The sequence below is a fragment of the Dipodomys merriami genome, unplaced genomic scaffold (genome assembly GCF_024711535.1).
Source record: "Dipodomys merriami isolate MVZ:Mamm:240054 unplaced genomic scaffold, mDipMer1.0.p SCAF_4, whole genome shotgun sequence".
Lineage (NCBI taxonomy): Eukaryota > Metazoa > Chordata > Mammalia > Rodentia > Heteromyidae > Dipodomys > Dipodomys merriami.
The window spans coordinates 45,444,878-45,468,304 of record NW_027205603.1 but is presented as its reverse complement, the minus strand read 5'-3'; the positions used below and the strand labels follow the sequence as shown (position 1 = coordinate 45,468,304).

At 37.2% G+C, this 23,427-nt stretch overlaps 1 protein-coding gene across 6 annotated transcripts in view; it reads left to right on the top strand.

Annotated features, from left to right (window-relative positions):
* The window catches only part of Stau2 (staufen double-stranded RNA binding protein 2), a 289,111-nt gene that overhangs the window by 136,312 nt on the left and 129,372 nt on the right, over positions 1-23,427 (top strand). For all 6 annotated transcript variants that reach the window (XM_069990935.1, XM_069990936.1, XM_069990937.1 and 3 more), the window contains one exon: positions 6,626-6,686. In XM_069990935.1, coding sequence (XP_069847036.1) covers positions 6,626-6,686 — 61 coding nt within the window. The remainder of the gene's footprint in view (positions 1-6,625; positions 6,687-23,427) is intronic.

Here is a 23,427-nt window from a genome sequence, read left to right as displayed (position 1 = left end):
GGAAAATGGGAGAAAAATGAGGGAGGGGCTAACAAGTTCAACAAGAAATATACTCACTTACTTATGTAACTGTAATCTCTCTGTACATCACCTTGACAATAAAATTTAAAAAATAAAATAAAACCAGAGATTGTTAGAAGAGAAGCTACTTTTTTTTCTTTCTGTTGGTCGTGGGGCTTGAACTCTGGGCCTGGGAGCTGTCCCTTAGCTCTTCAGCTCAAGGCTAGCACTCTACTACTTGAGCCATAGCACCACTTCTGGTTTTCTGGTGGTTAACTAGAGATCAAGAGCCTCACGAACTTTCTTGCCCTGGCTGGCTTTGAATCATCATCCTCTGATCTCAGCCACTTGAGTAGCTAGGACTACAGGAGTGAGCCACTGGCACCTGGCTTTTTTTTTTTTTTTAATGCAGCTGAAAACACAAAATAAAAATTTTGACTATTTCTTTAGAGTAGGAACTATATTAGACAGACACTCTATAAACTAATTTTTTTGTTTATGTTAAATTTAAAGATAAATTCAGAGGGTATTTGTTTTCTGCCAAGGCCTGTGTTCATAGTCTCATTTCTTCTGTAATTCATTACATTATTAACACCCTTCCTCTGCTGCAAAAGAAACAGAGGCCCCTAAACTCAGGACCTGGCAGAACTTTGGCAAGAACTGGCTTAATTTTATGTTATGTTATCATTTCATTATCTATGCACACATGGAAATTTTTATCTGTTAAGTATCTTATGTAACAAGAAAAAAAAAGTATGCTTGTAAAACTAATTACTCTTAAAAACTCAATGTGCTTTGGTCAGGCTTCTCTTGTCTAAGGATTCTGCTTCAGCTATATCTTTAGCTTCTACAGAACACATTCCGAAAGAGGCAAAGTGATTGGTTAGTAGGCATTTAGTTATACTCTTCTTAGATAGCATTTTTTTCAGTGATTAAAATACCATTTATGTGGTATTGCTAGAGGTTTCAATTCAGTTTTTGTTACCTGGCTTGTCCAAATGCATTTCTTCTTTTAAAAGTATTTGTAACATGAAATCTAACATATGTTCAAGTTTCTATAGCTCTTACTGTGTATATATATTGTTTTAACAACACATTTATATTGATTAAAACTGGTTGTGGTTTATAAAAATACACCAAAATAAATATCTCACTGACACTTATTTGAAAATTAAGTGAAAGAAAACACAACAGAAACAGCATTAATTTTATTAATTTGAAAAATATTTTTCCATACCCACTGAATTAGTGAGGGCTCTCCAGAGAAACAGAACTAACATGATGTGTACACACAAACACACACACACACACACACACACACACACACACACACAGAGTTATAGAGACAGAGATGAAAGGTTGGGGGAGGGGAGAAAGACGACATACTTTCCAGTAAAAAAATAACCTTTGGTGAGTGTGGCAAATTAGTTTTTTAAACCTTCAAGGCTGGGCTGTAGCTCAGTGATAGATCTATCTTGTACAGGTCTTGGGTTCATGCCCCAGCATTATTTTTTTTAAAGTCAAAACCTGCAAAATCAATATACAGTATGCTCTTTTCTTATGAAATAGACAAGACATAATGTCTTCTACATTTTATAAAATGCATAAAATGCTAGACCTACCTCACCTTATCAGTCTGTATTCACAAAGGCTTCTCGCATGTAATGTTTTTCACATAAATGTTTCTAACTACTTAATTTAGAAAAGCCTCAAACCAAACAACCCAGTGCTGGCAAGGCTAAAGCACTCAAAAAAGATCAAACTAATAATACATGTATTAGGATTAGGGATTTGGGATTGGGGCTTTGCATTGGAGGACTGCAATGAGTTAATACTTGTATTGGTAGTGTCTGAAACACAATGACTGTTCAGTAAGGCTTGATAAATAAGAATAAAATATATATTCTGGCCAGGTATTGGTACTCACACTTACAATCCTAGCCATGTAGAAGGCTGGGTCGTGGTTCAAAACCACCTGGTCAGGAAAGTCCATGAGATTCTTTTTATTTTTTTAAATTGTGAAAATACCATACAGAGGAATTACACTTACATAGGAAGATTCTTATCTCTACTCAACAAAAAAGTTGGAAGTGGAGCTGTGGCTCCAGTGGTAGAGTACTAGTGTTGTACTACAAAAAAAAAAGTGAGGGGAATATGTCTTAGTGGTAGAGTGCTTCCCTAGCATGCATGAAGATCTGGATTTGATTCCCCAGTACATAAACAGAAAAGGCTGGAAGTGGTGCTGTGGCTCAAGTGGTAGAGGGCTAGCCTTGAGCAAAAGGAAGCTCAGGGACAGTGCCCAGGATTTCAAGCCCTAGGACTGGAAAGAAAAAAAAGCATCTCAGGGACCATGCCTAGTCTCTGAGTTCAAACTCCAGGTCCTGCACAATATAAATATAAATATCTATATCTCCTTACTGAGATATTCTATAATTACACACTAATAATGTACTCCCATAATATAAAAAATCTGACCTGTTCTTTGAATTTTGAAACATTGTATTTACTCCCTAAGTACCACACCAATAAGATTCCTAGTATATGTTTGACTCCAGAAGAGTTCTACAATGCCCCTCTGTACAGCTTCCTTTCTTCTTTCCCTAGCAAGCTTCCATCTGATCTCTTTCTTTTTACCTTTTTCCAGAGTATCATATAGAATAAATAAATCACACATTACATAGTCTTTGGTTTGATTTTTTTCTGTTTGGTAAAATATTTTGTGTATGTGAGTGTGTGTGCTGGGTAGGGCTTGAACTGGTGCTCTTGATTGACTATTTCCACTCACAACTTACATTCTACCATTTGAGCCATACCTTCACTACCAGCTTTTTTTTTTTTTTTTGGATGATTATTAAGTATCTCCCAGATTTGTCTGCTCAGGCTGGCTTTGAAACTTGACCCTCATTTTTCAACCTCCTGAGTGGCTAGGGTTATGGGTGTGAGCCATTGGTACCTGGTTGGCATAGTGCTTTTTAGGTTTAGTTACTTTATTACCATTATTGCATGTATTATTAGTTTGATCTTTTTTGAGTGTTTTAGTTTGCCAGCATTGTTTGAGTAGAAATGAGAAAGCAGTAGGCCTAGGATTCAATTGAAGGTGAAAAATTAGTTAAAGGAAGTATAATTTAATATTCTAGCAAGTATAGTCATTAGTAGAGAGAGAAGAATTGTGAAAGGAGAAATGACAATATTTGCACTTCAGTGGAGCAGTCTAATGCTTAGGACTATGCACTTTGACATTCTCTTGTACTTCCCCTCCCTAAGGTGACTTGTTCCTCACAGTACTCACATTCCTCAGATTCACAGCCTGCCTCAGTGAGCTTGTGCATTCTGGGATACATTTCTGTTTCATAGAGAACATACACAGGAGAGTCTCCTTCCTGCAGCATGTTCCTTAGCATGTTCCTTGCATTTACAAACTTTGTTCTTCTTCCATTCTTCCACTCACTGTGAAAAGGAAAGGATCATGTTACAGAGATGGTTGGAAGTTACACTGTGTGTGTGTGTGTGTGTGTGTGTGTGTGTGTGTGTGTGTGTGTGTGCGTGCGTGCGTGCGTGCGTGCGTGCGTGCGTGCGTGCGCGCGCGCGCGCGCGCTCAGGGCCTGGCTACTGTCCCTGATCTTTTTTTGCTCAAGGCTACTACTGCTCTACCACTTGAGCCACAGTTCCACTTCTATATTTTTTGCTAGCTAATTGGAGATAAGAGTCTCATAGACTTTCCTACCTGGGCTGGCTTTGAGCTATGATCCCAGATCTCATCCTCCTGAGTAGCTGGGATTGTAGGTGTGAGCCTTTGAGTGCTCTTTTTATTAGTTCCAAGCTATCTTCTTCATCCCACTGTTAGTCTTTCCTTTCTTAAATGCATAGAACTTTTCTAAATCTAGTTCATTTATACAGTAATTTTCAAGGTTCTTTAATCACAGAAGAACCAGGCATCTGAAAAGCAAACACTGATTTTGTGTAGAAGACAACTGACATGGAAAAGCTCCTTCAACAGGAAAGGCAAACACACTTGAAAATACAAAGGATTCTTCAGAATACAAACTTCCCTTAAGTTTCACAAGGTGGTTTAATGTTATTGACTCATTGATCAGAGCCTAGATACAAAGCAGTTGTCATGGTATGTCTATAGTCTCAGTAACTTGGGAGGATGAGGCAAGTGCATTGTTTGAGCTCATGAGTACTGGGCCAGCCTGGGCAATATAATAAGGATATACTTTACACACACACACACACACACACACACACACACACACACACACACATACACACACACACACACACATACACACACACACACACACACACACACACACACACACACACACACCCTACATGTAAGTCAAAATATACTGCTTCAAAAAGAGATTCCACAATTTATTTGCTGCTTCAAAAAGAGATTCCACAATTTATTTGGTTCTGAAATGAAAAGGGGACTCCAAATCATATAAAAGCTTTTCTCAGGGACATAGGATACCCTTAAACACCTGTTTCAAAGGAGGAAATACTATAAACTAGAAATGACTGAACCCTATTTGTAAAATGGACAGAAAGGTTCTAGCATGGTTAGTGTCTAACTTAGTATTATAGTACAGTTTTAGTAAGACTGCATGCTAGCTATGTGACTACACACTAATTAATAAACCTCTCTAACCCCTATAAAAGTAGAATGTTAATATCACTTATTAGATTTGTGTAAAGATTAAAATGAGATGATTTTCATATATCCAGGTAAAACAGCACAGTATCAACCACATTTTGTCTTAGTGTCAGCCATTGGTATTTACTGCTGTCAGTCTGTTTTGTTGTATAGTACTTTCCGCTTTGTGAGAATGCCACTGTTAATATTCTTCAGTCACAGGTTGCAGCAGTGATTTCTCATGTGGTAAGGGTAAAGGAACACAGGATATTGTGGGATTCCCCCTCCAGCACTGGAGTTTGTACTCAGAGCCTTGAGTTTGTTAGGATGGCAGTTTGACTCTTGAACCATGTCTCCAGCCTTGGTTTTTGCTGGTTATTTTAAAGATGGCCTTGAACCTTCTTCTCTCATCTTCCCAAGTTGGTAATGTAAGGTATATTAAATAGGTAGGTTTCATTAGGTAGCCGATGAAGAGAACACCACACGCTATTCAGGCAGGAAAAGAAGTTTATTTACCAAACTGCTGCCCCACCATGCATACAGATGTATCTTAGCTTACAGATGCAAGATAGGATGAAAGAGATTATTGAAGGAAGAAAGATGCTGTCTGATCACACAAAAAGCTATTGCACACTTATTGCCAACTTATTTTTCATGATTTTTTAATTTTCTGTTTTACTGCTGTATGTCATTTTATCTTCCAGTCATTCTTAACATGTATAGTAAAAATAGACACAAATGAAAAAAATGTTAAGGAATACTGTTAAACCAGTTGCTAGAATTAAAATTTTGGTGATACTCATCATAGGATAAGTTTGTCCATTCCAAAGGGACATATAACATTTCTATTGTTAATGTGATCTTAAGATTGATAAGGCTCTTTTAGACACTTCAGTACTTCTGTTGATTATTTTTACTGTCTAGAAAGAAATTACTCTTTTAACAAAAACCTTGATCTCATTTTCCATGTAAAACACATACTGAATGTAAGGGGGGGGGGGGTTGATGCCTTAAATTATAAATGTAAGTAGAGTGCTGGTAGCTTACACCTGTAATTTTAGGAACTCAGGAGGCTGAGGTCTGAGGGTCACAGTTCAAAGCCAGCCTGGGCAGGAAAGCCTGTAAGACTCTTACCTCTAATTAACCACCAGATACCGGGAAGTGGTGCTGTGGTTCAAAGTGGTAGAGTGTTAGCCTTAAGCAAAACAGCTCAGGGACAGCAACTAGGCCCTAAGTTCAAGCCCCACGACTAACCCTCCTCCCCAAAATTATAAATGTAAAAGAGAAGCCTCAGATAAATAGAAACAGGAAACAAATTTGAGTGTGGAAAAGGATAAATGATACTGTTCACCTTTTTTGTTTGTAGCTGTTGTATTAGTCAGATTTTGAGAGAATACCCAATAATTGTGTGAGAAATCTTTGCCCTTGGCGTGAATGAAAATGGTGGTGTACCTACATATCCCAGCTACTTGAGAGACATAGGTAGGAGAGTAAATAGTCTGAGATTACACCTAAAGGACAAAGTCTGAGACCCTATCTGTAAAATAAAAGAAAACACACAATCCCCCCCGCCCCCCCCCCAAAAAAAGAGCTGGGCACCAGTCCTAACTACTCAGGAGGTTGAGATCTGAGGATTGTGATTTAAAGCCAGCCAGCTGGGCCAGGAAAACCCTTGAGACTTTTATTTCGGATTAACCACCAAAAAGCCAGAAGTGGAGCTGTGGCTCAACTGGTAGAGTGCTAGCCTTGAGCAAAAAAGTTCAAGGATAGTACTCCACTCCAGGACAGGCACACAGATACAAAAAAAAGGTCTGGAAGCATGACTCAAATGGTGTAGTACCTGCCTTAAGCTCAAGGTACTGAGTTCAAACCCTTGTACCACTATTTCTTTTTAAAAATCTTTGCCCTTACTTAGTTAGTCAGTGTTTATGTGTTTTTTGAATAAGCCTGTTTACCTGTATTAAAATTGATGATTTAATTTTTCAGACAGGGGAAAACAAAGGATGGAGTGGTCCAAAGGCTGGGTTTCCTGAACCAACAAATAACAGTAAGTTCTCAATTTTGTGTTGTCTGCACTTGGTGTTCATCAGTGATAGTGACTGGGTTTGTCAGGGACCTAGATGCTGTGTGAAGTACTGTGGAAGATGTAAGGAAGTATTCATGTTTGTTTTCCTGAATAACTTATAAAATGAAGACACAAATGCTCACAATGTTAAATGGCTAAACTGGGATGAACATGTAACTTAGTTGTTCAATGCTTGCTTAGTAGCATGCTCAGTGCCCTGGGTTTGATATCTAGCATTGCAAAAAAGAAAAACCAACATAACAATTAACAAAAATGCAGTTAGACTACTATAGACTGAGCATCATTTTATGCACATACTGATAACATTTTTAAAGTTGTCATTTTTATTTAAATAACTTTTTTGTGTGTTTGTGCTATTACTGAGGCTTGAACTCAGGGCCTAGGTGTTGTCCTTCAGCTTTTTTTGCTCAAGACTAGCACTCTGTAACTTGAACCCCATCTCCACTTCTGCTTTTTGGAGGTTAATTGGAGATAAAGTCTCATGGACTTTCCTGGCCAGGCTGACTTTGAACTGAGATCCTCAGATCTCAGCTTCCTGAGTCCCTAGGATTGCGGGTGTAAGCCACAGATGCCCAGCTTGAAATACTTCTTAATCAAAAAAGAAGCATTTATCCAGAAATCAGTTATCTCTCAAATCAACAGTCTTCACATTTGCAATTTTATGTGCACACAAAATATATTATCAAGTTGTTTATCCTGTTGTTTTGATTTAACATTTCTATAAACATTTTTCATATTTTGCTTACTCATTAGAGGTTTTTTTTTGTGTGTGTGTGTGTGCCTGTCCTGGGCTCGATTTCAGGCCCTAGGCACTCTCCCTGAGCTTCTTTTGCTAAAAGGCTAGTACTCTACCACTTGAGCCACAACACCCCTTCCAGCCTTTTCTGTGTATGTGTTACTGAGGAATCAAACCCAGGACTTCATGCATACTAGGCAAGTACTCAACCACTAAGTCACATTCCTGGTCCCATTAGAGTTTTGTTTTATTTGTTCGTTTATTTGTTTTGGTTTTGTGGGGCTTGAACTCTGGGCCTAAGCGCTGTCCTTCAGCTCTTCAGCTTAAGGCGAGTGCTCTACCACTTGAGCCACAGTGCCACTTCTGGTTTTCTGAATGGTTTATTGGATATAAGAGTCTCACGGACTTTCGTGCCCGGGCTGACTTTGAACCGCAATCCTCAGATCTCAGCCTCCTGAGTAGCTAGGATTACAGGCATGAGCCACCAGCATCTGGTTTTAGAGTTGTTTTTTACAGTCAAAATTTTTTTTTTTATTGTTAGTGTACAGAGAGGTTATAGTCATATAAGTCAGGTAATGTGTATATTTCTTTTTGGACAATGTCAGCTCTTTCACTCTCTCCATTTTTTCCCCTCCCATCCCTACCCACAAGTTATATAGTTCATTTTCTACGTAGTAGCTAGTGAGTATTACTGCTGCATTTGTTAACTCTTTGTTCCATGTTTTTTAGAGTTTTTATTACATATTAAAGCCAGTAAGTTTATATCAGAAATGTAAGTATAAAATTGCTCACAGTCTTGTTTCACTTACACTAATGTTATCAGATATTTCAGAAGTGGGGCTGGGAAGGTGGCTCAGTGGTAGAGCGCTTGCCTTGCATGCCTGAGGCCTTGGGTTCGATTCCTCAGCACCACATAAGCAAAAAGAAAAAAGCTGGAAGTGGCGCTGTGGCTCAAGTGGTAGAGCGCTCGCCTTGAGCTGAAGAGCTGAGGGACAGCGCCCAGGCCCAGAGTTCAGGCCCCATGACCGGACCTAAAAAAAACAAAACAAAACAGATATTTCAGAAGTCAACTCAACTTTTTTCTCTCTTTTTAAATGTGTACGACTAAGATATTTTGCTTTGAACATACAGACATTTTCATAACAGCTTCCTTTTTCTGGAAAAGTATGTGTTTTGCCTGAAGTGACTATTTTGCTATAGATTTAATGATTTAATGAGTATTTGCCCAGTGAAAATACAAAATGGAATCTCATTTCTTTTTTTTTTTTGGGTCCGGTCATGGGGCCTGAACTCTGGGCCTGGGTGCTGTCCCTCAGTTCTTCAGCTCAAGGCTAGCGCTCTACCACTTGAGCCACAGTGCCACTTCTGGCTTTTTTTCTTTTTGCTTATGTGGTGCTGAGGAGTCGAATCCAGGGCCTCAGGCATGCAAGGCAAGCACTCTACTACTCAGCCACCTTCCCAGCCCCTGGAATCCTATTTCTAACTTTCCTGTTCTTCTTCATTTTTTTTTTTAAGTGGACATTGAAAAAGTTTAAGTCTTTCAGTCATAGTTCAAGTTCTTGAGTCTTTGGTTTTGGCAATCCAAGTCATACGTGTTTAGTGAAATTTGTAATAATTCTTATAGAAGAATTGAATTTTTGGATATCAAACCTAATCTCTTGAAAAGAGTATTCCAGTGAGGTATAATAATACTTCCCCCCCATTTTAAAAATTAGCTTTAAGTAATTGTTTATGGGGGTTTCAACTCAGCATCCAGTTTATGAGTACAATGCATCTTGATCAGTCACTTTTCGATGTTTCCCACATATGTCCCAATGCAACCTATCCTCTCAAGAGACCTGATTCCATTTTCACATGTGTACATGTGACTACATTCATCTACCCCTTTTCTTTCCATTCATCTGCCACAATACCCCTTGACTTCACTCCCTTCTGATAAAATGTATTTCAGCTTCCTGCTATTAATTTTGTTAAAACTATAAGTTAGTTGTTCAAAAGAGTTAAACCACTGAAATCCTCCCCTGCATATACCATCTTTTAGTCAATATGTTTGTGTGTGTACACATGTACATGCCCTTGGATATGTTTTCTTATATGCTTGGGTAATTTAAATCTGTGCTGTGACTTCTTGCACTCTAAACATAGCAGTAGTAAATGTGAAGGATGGAGCACATAGCCCAATGGGCTCAGCTGAGGATTCTTAGAGTTTGTGTTTAACTCATTTGATGTTTGAGTATATTGGTTTGTAATTACTTTATAAGAGAATGTTAAAAAAAATTAGCACTTGGCACGCTACCTGTTCTAGTAAGCTTATGATGAATGATGATTTCTTTCCATGTTCCATTTTTTTTTCTCTTTTGGTAAAAAATGATGTAACTATGTAAGTGTTGGCCAGAAAATTTATTCTTATATGTTCTGTTTACCAGATTTTTTTTGTTTTTGCATGGACATTGTAGTTGAAGAATAATATCCCCCTTCTTTTGCCTTTTCTTTCCTCCTCTTTCTCCTCTTCTTCTTCTTCCTCCTCCTCTTCCTCCTCCTCCTCCTCTTCCTCCTCCTCTTCCTCCTCCTCCTCCTCCTCCTCCTCCTCCTCCTCCTCCTCCTCCACCTCCTCCTCCTCCTCCTCCTCCTCCTCCACCTCCTCCTCCTCCTCTTTCTCCTCTTCCTCCTCCTCCTCCTCTTCTTCCTTCTCCTTTTTCTTTTTTTTCTCTTTTTGCCAGTTGTGGGGCCTGAACTTAGATCCTGGGCACTGTCCCTGACATTCTACCTTGAGCCATAGCGCTACTTCTGGCCTTTTCTGTTTATGTGGTACTGAGGAATTGAACCCAGGACTTTATGTATGCTAGGCAAGCACTCTACCACTAAGCCACCTTCCCAGGCCTCTCTTTCTTTCTTTTGGTGGTACTGAGGGTTGAACTCACAGCCTTACTGTTTGTTTGTTTGTTTCTTTGTTTTTTGTTTTGGTCAGTCATGGGGCTTGAACTCTGGGCCTGGGTGCTGTCCCTCTACCACTTGAGCCACAGCGTCACTTCTGGTTTTCTGAGTGGTTTATTGGAGATAAATCTCACGGACTTTTGTGCCGGGGCTGGCTTTGAACCTGATCCTCAGATCTCAGCATCCTGAGTAGCTAGGATTAAAGGCGTGAGCCACTGGTGCCCAGCTCAGAGCCTTCCTCTTATTAGGTAGGCACTTCACTACTTGAGCCATACTCTTTTTATTTTAGTTATTTTTAGGCTAGAGTCTGAAGTTTATGCTGGACCTAGTTTGGACCATTGTCCATGACTATGCTACCTTAGTGATGTTAGGAAGAAGTATGATGGATGAACCAATTACTTGAAAATTTTAATTCATATATTATGGTCACATTTAGGTTTGCTTGTCTTCTGCTTAATCAGTTTCCTAAGTTTGAAATTCTGCTCTACATGATTTCTGCTCTGTGATGATTATCTGTGTTAGCATGTTGTAGGTAAAGGTTTGAGTATAGGTCTCATGGGACAACACTTATAGGAGAATATAGGAATCTTAGGTTACCAAAGCTGTTTTACTCTAACATATTTCTGACCTTGAATAACACATTTTACTAATTGTGCTCTGTTAGGAGTTGTACATAGTAATTTATAATGTTGAGAATCTTTATGTAACATTTGGAAGGGGATTAACCATTCTTGAATATCACATGAAAAGGTAGTGTATTTCTTTGGGAGAACACTTGTGTTCCTAAAATGGCTCTCTTTTTTATGTTTTCTTTCTCAAACTTTGCATTACTTCAAAGTGTTGTAACTTTGAAGATTAAATTTCTAGCTATTATTTGGATAAGTAATACAGAATTATTGTGGATATAATGTACAGAAATTAAAACAAAAGAGTGCAGAACTGGAAAAGAGGAAGAAAAATTTTAATCTGGCATAGCTAGTACCTATATATAAGTAAACAAAAATGTTCATGTACATGTGCATTTAATTTTTGAGGTAGAAGATATTTTTGTAAAGATTATAGTCATAAGAAACTGTTAACAATTACAACTAAAAAATAGTTTAAATGGTTCTGCAAGTGAATGAGATTACACAGCCTCCATTTATTTTCCTGACTTGATTGCCTGCAGCTTTAAAGTATGGACCTAATTTTTGTATGTTTCTCAGGCTTTCTTCAAGTACTTAAATCCAGCAGAAGTGTGTTTTTAGCCTTGGAATCACTTTCATAATTATGTTGAAGTGCAAGAACATAGAACTCTATAATGTGAAGTTTGTGTTAAATATAGCATATGGCAATTTTATGCTTGGCATACACATAAAAAGCTAGCTCTTTACAAATGAATGAGGAACAAGGTTTTAAAAAGATTATGCATTTTAAAGATCTACTGATGGCTCATGGAAAATTTTGTAAAATATTTAGATAGAGTTCAGTTGATAATATCTTTCTTTGTAATCACATTCCATGTCTTATTAATACAGGGTTTTACTTAAAAGCAGGTTCATTGTTTCTTAAAGGTGAACTCTAGTGTAATTCAAAATTGGACTACACTCAAAGGTATTCACTGGTATGTGCCGAATCCACCCACTAAAAGATTATTTGGGGACATTTTTCATATAAATATTTTTCCATTAACCTTTTAAAAGGTTTTATTTAGTCCCTGAGAAATATACTGACTCGTCAACTTCATTAGAGATGACTCAGGACAAATACTTGGGAAAGGATAGACATCTTATTGACATTTCCATGGTCTTAGTTGAGTTACCAGACTTTTTAAAGTTACTTCTTTTGCATTTATACATGTATTAAACACTGAAGCCAGGAGACTTTACTACCCATGATGTGGTATTGGGATAGACTCTGCTTGTTTTTCATATTCTGTGTACTGTGTTCAGAACCTCTCCTTCCCTCCCCCCAGCTCCATCCTTCCATTCATCTCTCCTTGCCTCCCTCTCTTTCTCATTCCCTTCCTTCCAATGAGGGGGAGAGGGTTTATTTTTAAAATAATATATTAATTTATATTTCATCAATAGAGTTTTGGAAGAGTGCCCTGAACAAATGTCTTTTTGGAGTTCCCATAATAGAAATCACATTGTAATGAGACAATTAAAATAGTTTTTAGCCAATTGGATTTAAATATAAAACTAAGCCATCCAACTTATCTCTTCATCTAGATATGAATTCTATGTTGGAAGTATAAGAATACAGCTGGTCTGCAGTGATCTGATTTAGAGAGTTTGGTAAAGTATTTGTAATAATAGGCAGCCCCATGCTATCCAGGTTTTCTCCACCATGATCAAAGGAAGAAACATCCAAACATTCTAGAAAAATACCTGCCCATTTACATTGGTTAGACCTGCTTGGGCGGTGAGAAGCTGGTCAAATTCTTTTCCCTTCCCCTTCCAGTCCCATCAGTTGGACAAGGATTTTCTTTCCCAGCTTGCTAAATCTAAGGAAGTTAGAGGTGGTGGTTCATTTGTTTCTGTTTTAGTTATATTATTTGAGTCTGTGCTTAAAGACCCATTAATCTAAGGAACCATTAGAAAAGCTGTAAATGGATAACATATTGTTGAAAATATTCTTGGAAAGGATTGAATAATTTTCAGTTTTCATGAACTTAAAATCTTACTTGAGCCAGGCACCAGTGGTTCAAACCTATAATCCTAGTTGCTCTGGAGGCTGAGACCTGAGGATTTGGGTTCAGAAATAGCTCTGGTAGACAGATCCTTGAAACTCTTATCTCTGATTGACAAGGAAAAAGCCAGAAGTGAAAGGCATTCATGGCTCAAGTAATAAGAATGTCAGATCTGAGAGAAAAAGCTGGGCAAAAATGTGAGGCTTTTGCCAGGTGCTTGTGGCTCATACCTGTAATTTTAGCTACTCAGGAGACTGAGATGTGAGGATCATAGTTTGAAGCTAGCCTGGGCAGAAAAGTCTTTGAGACTCTTCAATTAACCACCAAAAAGTCAGAAATGGAGCTGTGGTTCAAGTAGTAGAGTGCTAGTCTTAAGCAAAAAGCAAACAAAAACTCAGGGACAGCACCCGGATTTTATTTTTAAAGAAAAAAAGAGACAATACTTGATACATAATATATTCAACAATATGTTGTGAGCATGATATAAATATTGCCCATCTGATCATCTTTCTTCATCCTGCTCTTTCCTACCTCTGCTTCCCATGCCCTTCCCCCCAACACAGGTGACTACTTTGTAATTACTCCCTTCTTCTTTATCCCTTATGGTTAATTAAGCAAACGTGAATCTGCAGCAGAACTTGTTTAATTTTGCTTATTTCAACTTTAGAAAAAACAGTATGTAGCTAGGTGCCAGTGTCTCACACCTGTAATCCCAGCTGGAATAGTAGGTATGCATCATCACTCCCAGCTTTATACTGCCAGCCTGGGCAGGAAAATCTGTGAGACTCTTTCTGGTGGTTATCAGAAAACTGAAAGTGGTGCTGTGTCTCAAGTGGTATAGTGCTAGCCTTGAGCTGAAGAACTAAGGGACAGCACCCAGGCCCAGAGTTGAAGCCCCACAACCAACCAAAACAAAAACAAAAACAAAAACAAAACACAAAAAACCCAGGATGCATTGTTTAAAATGAAAATTACAAAACAGTGATGAAAGAAACTGAATAATAGACAATCTATATTCATGGATTGGAAGAATTAATATTGTTACAATAGTCATACTACCCAAAGTGATCAATAAATTTAGTGCAGTGCTTATCAAAGTGCCAATGATATTCCTCACATAAATAAGAAAAGAGCTCCTAAAATTTGATTAGAGCTAGAAACCGAATAGTCAACATATTTGGTTCTGAGCAAAAAGAACAATGCTGGCTTTAAAACATCCTGCAAAGCTGTAACAGATCCATCAGCACCATGGGAGTAGCATAACAGATATAGACAAAGGGAACAAAATAGCAGAACCTAAGACAAGCCATTGTTTTTACTGTCAACAGTTTTTTTTTTTTTTTTGGCAAAGGCATCAGGCCATACATTAGAAAAGTTTCTTCAATTAATGGTGCCGAGAAAACTGACTATCTGTTGGCAGAAGAAACATACCATATTCAAAGATAAGCTCAAACATGAACCCAAGACTTAATGTAAGATTCTGAACTATGAAATGATATGGACAAAATAATAGAAGAAATATTTAGGACATCGGTCTGGTAACATTTTTTTACCTCAAAAAACATAAGCAATGAACAAAATTGACAATGCAAATAAAAATTCTCCCGTAGAGCAAAGGAACAATAGAGCAAAGATGATCTAGAATGGGAGAAAACATTTACAAAATATTCATCTGAAAAGGGATTCATTTCTAGACAAGCAAAATGTTCTTGCCTAGAATTACTCTTCTAATCCTAGCTATTTGGAAAGGTGAGCTCAGGAGGAGCTCAGAAGTAAGTTTTTTAGACCCCATTTCAGGCAGTATAAAGCTGGGAGTAATGATGCATACCTACTATTTCAGCTACTTGAAGAACATAATTAGGAGAATGAGAGTCCAGGCAAGACCCTATTTAAAAAGTATTGAAAGTAAAAAGGTCTTAGGGCATAGCTTTAGTAGAGCCTGGTAAGCTCAAGTGTGTGAGTTCAAACCACAGTACTTCCAAAAATGGACAAATGACCTTGTATAGACATTTTCAAAGGAGAGTGTATACATTGCTAGCAGGTATATGAATGAAATGCTCAGTATCATAAATCATTGTAGAAATAAAGATCAAAACCACAATATCATCTTGTACCATTTACAACAGCTGGTTTCAGAGAGAAAAAAAAATGCTTATGATGATTCAGAGTAAGGGAAAATCTTATACACAATTGGTGGGACTATGAATTGATGTAGCTATTATGGAAAAAAATGCCAAAAAATGTCCAAAAAAATGACAAAAAGCCAACTACATGATTTAGCAGTCTCCCTACTAGGTATGTCTCCAAAGGCATTGAAATCAGAATACTGAAGCTATACAGTGTCAGATACTGTATGCTATTCACAATAGCCAATTTGTGAAATTAGCATAGATGCATACTGATGCATGAATAGGGAAGGAAAATGTGGTATACTGGTTACTGGTACCTCACACCTTGTAATCCCAGCTACTCAGGAGGCTGAGATCTGAGGATCACAGTTCAAAGCCAGCCTGGGAGGAAAGTTTGTGAGAGTCTTATCTCCAGTTAACCACCAAAAAAACCCAAATGTGGTGTAATAACCAATGAAAGAATAAAGATAATATGGAATACAAATGCATGCACAACTCAGCCATAAAGAAAAATGAAATTATGTTATTTGGATGAAAATTTATCAACATGGATGGAACTGGAGGATGTTATGTTGAATGATACGTCAGATCTAGAAAGAAAAATATAGCATATTCTCCTTTATATGTGGAAGCAAAAGAGTTTGATTTTGTTAAAGAGAATCACAGTCATCAACTCAATCTTTTCTCTTTTGAATTTTAGGGATAAGTATGCTTGTAGTAGAGAATTATTCATATCAGCTTCAGATTTTGTTCTTTAAATTTCTGGGTTAGATATTTGGTGGTGAAGATTTTGAAGTTTCATTTTCTTTTGATAATTTGTGAGGTAAAAGTCAATAAAAAATTTTGAAATAAGGAAAGCTTTCAATATAGAGGCACAGGCCATCAGTTTCTCCATAGGTCTCTAAGAACTGGCAGAGGGAATGACATCAGCAAAAGAACAGTTACCAAAGTGAAGAGACATCCTACAGAATGAGAGCAAAACCTTTGTCTGATAGTCATCAGAATACGTTAAGAACTCAAAGCATTAAATACCAAAGAGTGAATAATCTAATTAATAATTGAACAGATGAGCCAGGCCCTGGTGGTTCACGCCTCTAATCCTAGCTACTCAGGAGGCTGAGATCTGAGGATTGAGGTTCGAAGCCAGCCCTGGACAGAAAAGTTTGTGAGACTTGTATCTCTAAATAAAACTACTCAGAAAAAGCTGGGAGTTGAGCTGTGGCTCAAGTGGTAGAATACCAGCTTTGAGCACAAAGAGGCTCAGGGGCAGCACCTGGGTCCTGAGTTCAAGCCCCAAGACTGGCAAAAAAAAAATTGAGCAAATGACTGTGTAGTGGTCTTCAAAGGAAGTACAGATGGCCAATAAACACATGAAAAAATGTTCAGCATCTTTAGCTATCAGGGAGATGTAAATCAAAATCACATGGATATTCTGTCTCACCCTAGTTAGAATGGCTGTCATCAAGAAAACAAGCAAAAAGAGGGTTTGGAAGGAATCCTTATTTTAATTAGTGTAGCTATCATAAAAGTCAGTATGGAAGTTGCCAAAGAACTAAAAATACAGCTTCCGCATATACCCACTTGTGGGTATATGCTTGGAAGAAACTAAGTTAGCATAGAGATACCTGTACACCCATGTTTATTCACAGTAGCCAAAATAGAGAATCATCCAAGTTGTTGGTTGATGATATAATCAGCCTACCTGTCCACCAGCAGATGAATGGATGAAGAAAGGTAACATACATGCAAAGGAATATTATTCAGCCATAAACAAAAAAAATGTCGTTTTTAGGAAAATGTATGGACCTAAAGATCATTATGTTAAACAAAATCAGTCCTACACAAGACAAATACCATGTATTTTTCTTTCTTTAAAGCAGAATCTAAACATCTTTTAAAGGGCATAAAATTAGAAAAAGATCTATTTGGGAAGAGGAATGAGAACAGTTGAAAGTGGGAGGAGAGCAAGAAAGGATAATAGGAGGTAACTGTGATCAAATACATGTTTTTTGTTTTGTGGGGTTTTTTTGGGTCCGGTCGTGGGGCCTGAACTCGGGGCCTGGGTGCTGTCCCTCAGCTCTTCAGCTCAAGGCTAGCGCTCTACCACTTGAGCCTCAGCCCCACTTCTGGCTTTTTCTGTTTATGTGGCATTGAAGAATCGAACCCAGGGCCTCATTGCAAGCAAGGCAAGCACTCTACCATTGAGCCACCTTCCCAGCCCCTCAAATACATGTATGCTTGTATGAAAATGTTACAAAATCCATTATTTTGTACAATTAATATGTGCTAATAAAAACAACTTTTTAAAAGTTGACTACAAAAAAATAGAGAATAAAATAGTGGTCCTCAGAGCCTGGGAATGGAGTGGGGGCAGTGGGGACAGGGAGATGGTTAATGGGAATAGTGGTAAAATTGGAAAGAGGAATAATTTCTAATACAGGATAACTGTGGTTGACAGCAATTAACTGAATATTTCAAAACAGATAGTAGCTGTGTTGCAAGTTTCAACAGTGAGGTGTGATGGATAAGGGATATGCCAATTACTCTGATCTGAGCAGGATGTACCACCTGTATTGAAATGTCACACTGTGTTCTATTATAAATCACTCTATGTCAATTAAAAATATATTTTAAAAGAATATGTATACTTTTAATTTTGGTAGATGTTGCCACATTATTCTAAATAGACACCAGTTTGCATTTTTATCACCTGTATCTGTTTTTCTGTTTCTGAAAACTTCTATGTGCCTATCAAACTTCTGGATTTGTCCAGTCTAACAAATAGGATATTTATTGTACTTTTGTTTTCTATCATTCAACTAAGAAAATGAAGGAAAATTTTCTTAAAAAATATAGAGTTATGTGAAAAATATCTGACCAATTGCTTTTGATTTCAAAAACCCATGTTTGGTGCATGGTATCTGGTACTATGCGTACCTTGATTCTTAGCTTAGTGTTGCAGGACTCAACATCATAATGGGTGCTGTTATTGGTATTCCAGCCACCTCATAGAAATAATGCATTCTTTTCTTCATAGATTAATTTCCTTTGGGTTAGAACATTAACTGAATTCCTATCAGAGTGTTTTGAATCTCACATTGGCAGTCTTTGAAAGATGATTTATTATTTATAAATTTAATCTATCTGAAAAGACAGATTCTTGGAATGTAGTATGTGTAAGAGGGAAGAAACTGCAGGAGTCATAGTGAAAAAGTTGGAGCTTGCCCAGCCTCATGTTTTACCAACAGGAAAATTGAGGTTCTGGTGATTTTTATCATGTATTAGAAAGACTCAGAAAGTAGGGGAGACTTGAAATCAAATTCCAAGGTCTGTTCATTTATCACTAGACAACACATTTATTTCTAGCTACTCAATGTGCTAATCAGTTAGTAAGAAAACAAGGATAGAAATTTTATGAATTTCACTAAAATTAGGTACATATACATATTTTGAAAGAATGCTTTCTGTATCATGTTCTGGAATCTTTTTTTAACCAGTTAGAACATCTTAAAATATGGAAATTATACAAGCTGTTGTTTCAAATGCCACATTGATATTTGGGTGGATCATGTAAAAACACTAAATAGCTGAGAAAATATATGAAATGTTTAACTATTATTACATCAGTGGAACAGATATCTACAGTATTTGATTTTTTTCTTAAGATTTAAATATCTTCTGCAAGAATCCACTTTTAAAAACACTCAACAAGCTTTTGAGGTGATGTTATTTTTTTTTATTCTAACCTTTCTAGTTTGTGTTAAAATGAGTCATATACTGCAAGAGCTGAAAGAGATTTTTGAGTTCTCTAGTGGAATTCATTTTACAGATGAAGAAAGCAGGATAAAGAAGCTATCTGCTGCCCCAACTTGACATCAGATAGCTGGGCTCCAGGATAATGTATTTAATACTTTAAAAATATTTTTAAGTTGTTACTATAAAGATGATGTACAAAGGGTTACCATTTCATAAGTGAGGTAAAGAGTACATTTCTCTTTGGACAGTTTCACACCTTTCTTCATTTTCTTCCGTTTTTCCCTTCCATACCTACCCACAAGTTGTATAGTTCATTTTCAACATAATATCTACTGAGTACCACTGCTCATTTAGTCACCCTTTGTCCCTCCATTTGTGTGTGCTCTTAACATCCCCCCAAAGACAGATAAATGAACAACCAAGAAAAAAAGAAGAAGAAAACCCTCTTGTTTCCATTTTCTGGAGGTCATTTTTGATAAATATTATATTATTAGCGGCACGGAAGCATTGGCTCTTTGTGTTTCTCCCCAAGAGTATTGTCCTTCGGTCTTACTGTGGGTGAATGCCTAGAGTTTTGTATAATTTATCATGTCTGAGCATTTTTACTACTTTTAGTTATCTTTACTCTGACTTTTTGCTACATTTTGTGCTAATATTAAATATCATACTATTTTTTACTATTTAAATTTTGATTATCTATTACTATTGCAGTAAAAATACACGGGATCTACCATCGTGTGTGTGTGTGTGTGTGTGTGTGTGCGCGCGCGCATATGCGTGCGCATGTGTGCATGCATGTCTACACGCGTGCCAGTTCTGCAGCTTGAACTCAGGACCTGGGTGCTGTCTCAGAGCTTTTTTTTCCCACAATGCTAGTGCTCTATCACTTGAGCCACAGCTCCACTTCCAGCTTTTTGGTGGTTAACTGAAGATAGACTCTCATGGACTTTTCTGCCTGTGCTGGCTTTGGACCAAGATCCTCAGAGCTCAGCCTCCTGAGTAACTAGGATTATAAGGGTAAGCCACCTGTGCCTGGTGCTTTCCTTAATTTTTAAGTGAACAATATATTACTGTTGGCAATAAGCACAATTTTACATGGCTAGTTTCTAGATTTTTCATCTTGTATGACTGAAATTCTATGTTAATTAAGCAGCAACTTAACATCTTTTTCTCCTCTAGCCCCTGGCAAATCCATTCTACTTCCTGTTTCTGTGAATTTATCTAATTCAGGAAATCTCTGTAAGTTTAATCATGGAGCATTTGTCCTCTGGGATAAGCTTATTTTACTTTGCAGAATGTCCTCAAAGTTCATCCATATGCTAGAATTTTCTAAAATGGATGGATAATATTCTATTGTATGTATATGCCACATTTGCTTTATCCTTTGATCCAGTGGACCTTTATGTTGCTTTTATATGTGTAGATATATTAATTAAAATAAATCACAAGATGTATTTTTTTTTTGAGGAACCTCCTTACTGTTTTCCACTGCTATTGCACCATTTCACATTCTCATTTACACTGCACAATTGTTTAAATGACACAAGATTTCTTGCCAACACTTATTTGTGGAATTTAATGTTATTATTTAAAAAATTTTTAGCTACTCTTGTCTTCTTTTTTAAAACATATAATTATTGTAAAGGTGATGTACAGAGGGTTACCATTATATAAGTAAGTTACTGAGTACATTTCTTTTTGAACAGTGTTACTACCTCCCTCATTTTCTCCCTAAAAAAGCTGTCTTTAGGGATAAAGTGATACCTCCTGCTGGTTTGATTCATATATCCCTAATAATAAGTGATTATGGGCATCTTTTCATATATCTGTTATATATCTTCAGAAATATATTTAAGTTCTTCGTCCGCCTTTTAATTGGATATATAGATTTTGTTTCTTTATTACTGGCTATGGGAGTTCTGTGTGTATTTTGGAAATTAATCCCTAACTTAGTTTACAAATACTTTCTTTTGTTCTAGACATTGATTTTCAGTTCTATTGATTGTCCTCTTGGCTATTCAGAGGCTATTTAGTTTGATGCTCATCCTGCTTGCTTGTTTTGCTCTTGTTGCTTGTGCTTTTAGTATTGTCCCTAGGAAATTATGGCCAAGAACCTTGTTATAAAATTTTTTCCCTCTGTTTCTTGTGGGAATTCTATAGTTTCAGGTGTTATAGTTAAGATTTTTAATACATTTAAGTAATTTTTGTGTGTAGTGTAAAATAAGGCTCTAATGTCATTCTTTTATATGAGTATATCCAATTTTCCCAACCATTTGTCTCAAGAGGCCATTCTTTTTCTATTGTATGGCCTTTGCACCCTTCTCAAGATCATATACTGCTAGTATAACATCAGTTTCTGGAGAATTATTATTTTTTTTTTTTTGGGTCCAGTCGTGGGGCCTGAACTCCGGACCTGGGCGCTGTCCCTCAGCTCTTCAGCTCAAGGCTAGCGCTCTACCACCTGAGCCACAGCACCACTTCTGGCTTTTTTCTTTTGTGGTGCTGAGGAATCGAACCCAGGGCCTCACGCATGCAAGGCAAGCGCTCTAACACTGAGCCACCTTCCCAGCCCCTGGAGAATTATTCTTTGCTTTAATATGTTTCCCTGCTTCATCACCCCTGTCTTAACTTTACATGGGGAACATGTATTTGAAAAAGTGGCCCAGTGTTTGTGAATTTAAGACCATCGACAATAAGCCTGAATGAGATTCTGGGGGACTCTGAAACCTTTTTTCATAATTGTGGCATCTCTGTGCCTGTACATTGAGTTTCCAAAATAGAGAAGCTTTCGCATTTCTTTTTCAGGGACTTTTATTTTTGTTGCCTTTGGCACTGTAGCTTCTCTGATTTTGTAGTTACACCAACTTCACTCCTTCTTTCCATCTTCAGTGGCCAACCAGATACTCTATAAAAAAATGGTTCTGTTACCTTATGTTTCCTTCTCTGATCCTGCCTATGTTTATGGTTTTGTCATTCCCAGAAGGTTATAAAAATAAACCATACAGTAGTAGTATGTGGCCTTTTAAGATTGGCTTTTTATTCTTTAGAGATTCATCCACATTGTTGGGTGTATCGGTATTGTTCTTTTTACTTCTAAGTACTTTTACTTCTAAGTGGTATGGGAATTTTTAACCATTCACTCATTGAAGGATATCAGACTGTGCTTAGTATTTTGCTATAAAAACAAACATGCTTTGCTAATAGTCATGTGTAGACTTTTGTGTGAACATAGTTTTCATTTCTGTTTGGGAGATGCCAAGGAGTACAACTGCTAGGTTGTGTGGTCATTGTATAAAATGACATATTATTTCCATAATACCATTTTTTATTCTTCTTGTATATTTTTCTTTCTTTTTCTTAGATTAGTTATACGGGGGGGGGGGGTGTGGAATTTCACTATTGCATTTCCACATTGTTTTTCTTTTTTAACAGAATTATGAATAACTTTTTTATATTCTTTCCAGCATTTAATATTTAGCTTATTACCCTGCTTTTTTTTAGTTTAGCCATTCTGATTGTTTGAAGCAATATCTTACTGTGATTTTAGTTTTATATTTCTGTAATGTCTAACAGTGTTGACATTTAATGATAGTAAGAATCTTTTCATGTGCTTATTTGGCAATTACATATCCTCTTTTTATGTCTTCTGCTCAGTTTTAAATTAGATTTCTTTTTACTATTGATACTTCAAAAATTATTTATATATTATTGATTCTAATCCTTGAATGCCTTAAATTGGGTAAACTTGAGTTCTCCAATGTAATTCTCTTTTTCTTTTTTTGAGGGGGAAGCGAGAAGGGGACCTCAATTCAGGGCATGTGTACTGTTCCAGAGTTTTATTGAGCAAGCCTAGTGTTCTTCCACTTGAGCCATAGCTCCATTTCTGGCTTTTTAGGTAGTTAATTGGACATAAGAGTCTCATAGAATTCCTTGCTCAGTTTGGCTTTGAACATCTATCCTCAGCTCTCAGCCTCCTGAGTAGCTAAAATTATAGGCGTGAGCCATCCACACCCACTGTCATTCTTTTTTAAAAGTTATTTTGGATATTTTACTTATTTCTGTTCCACATAAACTTGAAAAACAATTTTGTGTGTACAAGTCAATCAGAGTTTGATGGAGACTGTATCAAGTCTGTGTATCAATGGAGGAGGAATGGCAGGCATGTAGTTTTGTTGCCTCTTGCCCCTTTTTCTACATGTGTCAGGTTTTTGGGTTTTTTTTTTTTTTGTTTGTTTGTTTTTTCTTTTGGGTGGAGGGGTTGGTCATGAGGCTTGAACTCAGAGCCCTGGACGCTGTCCCTGAGCTCTTTTTACTTAAGGCTAGCACTCTTAACACTTTGAGCCATTGTTCCACTTCTCATTTTCTGGTGGTTAATTGGAGATAAGAGTCTCAGGGACTTTCCTGACCAAGTTGGCTTTGAATCACGATCCTTAGATCCTAGCCTCCTGAGTAGTTATGTTATAGGCCACCAGCACT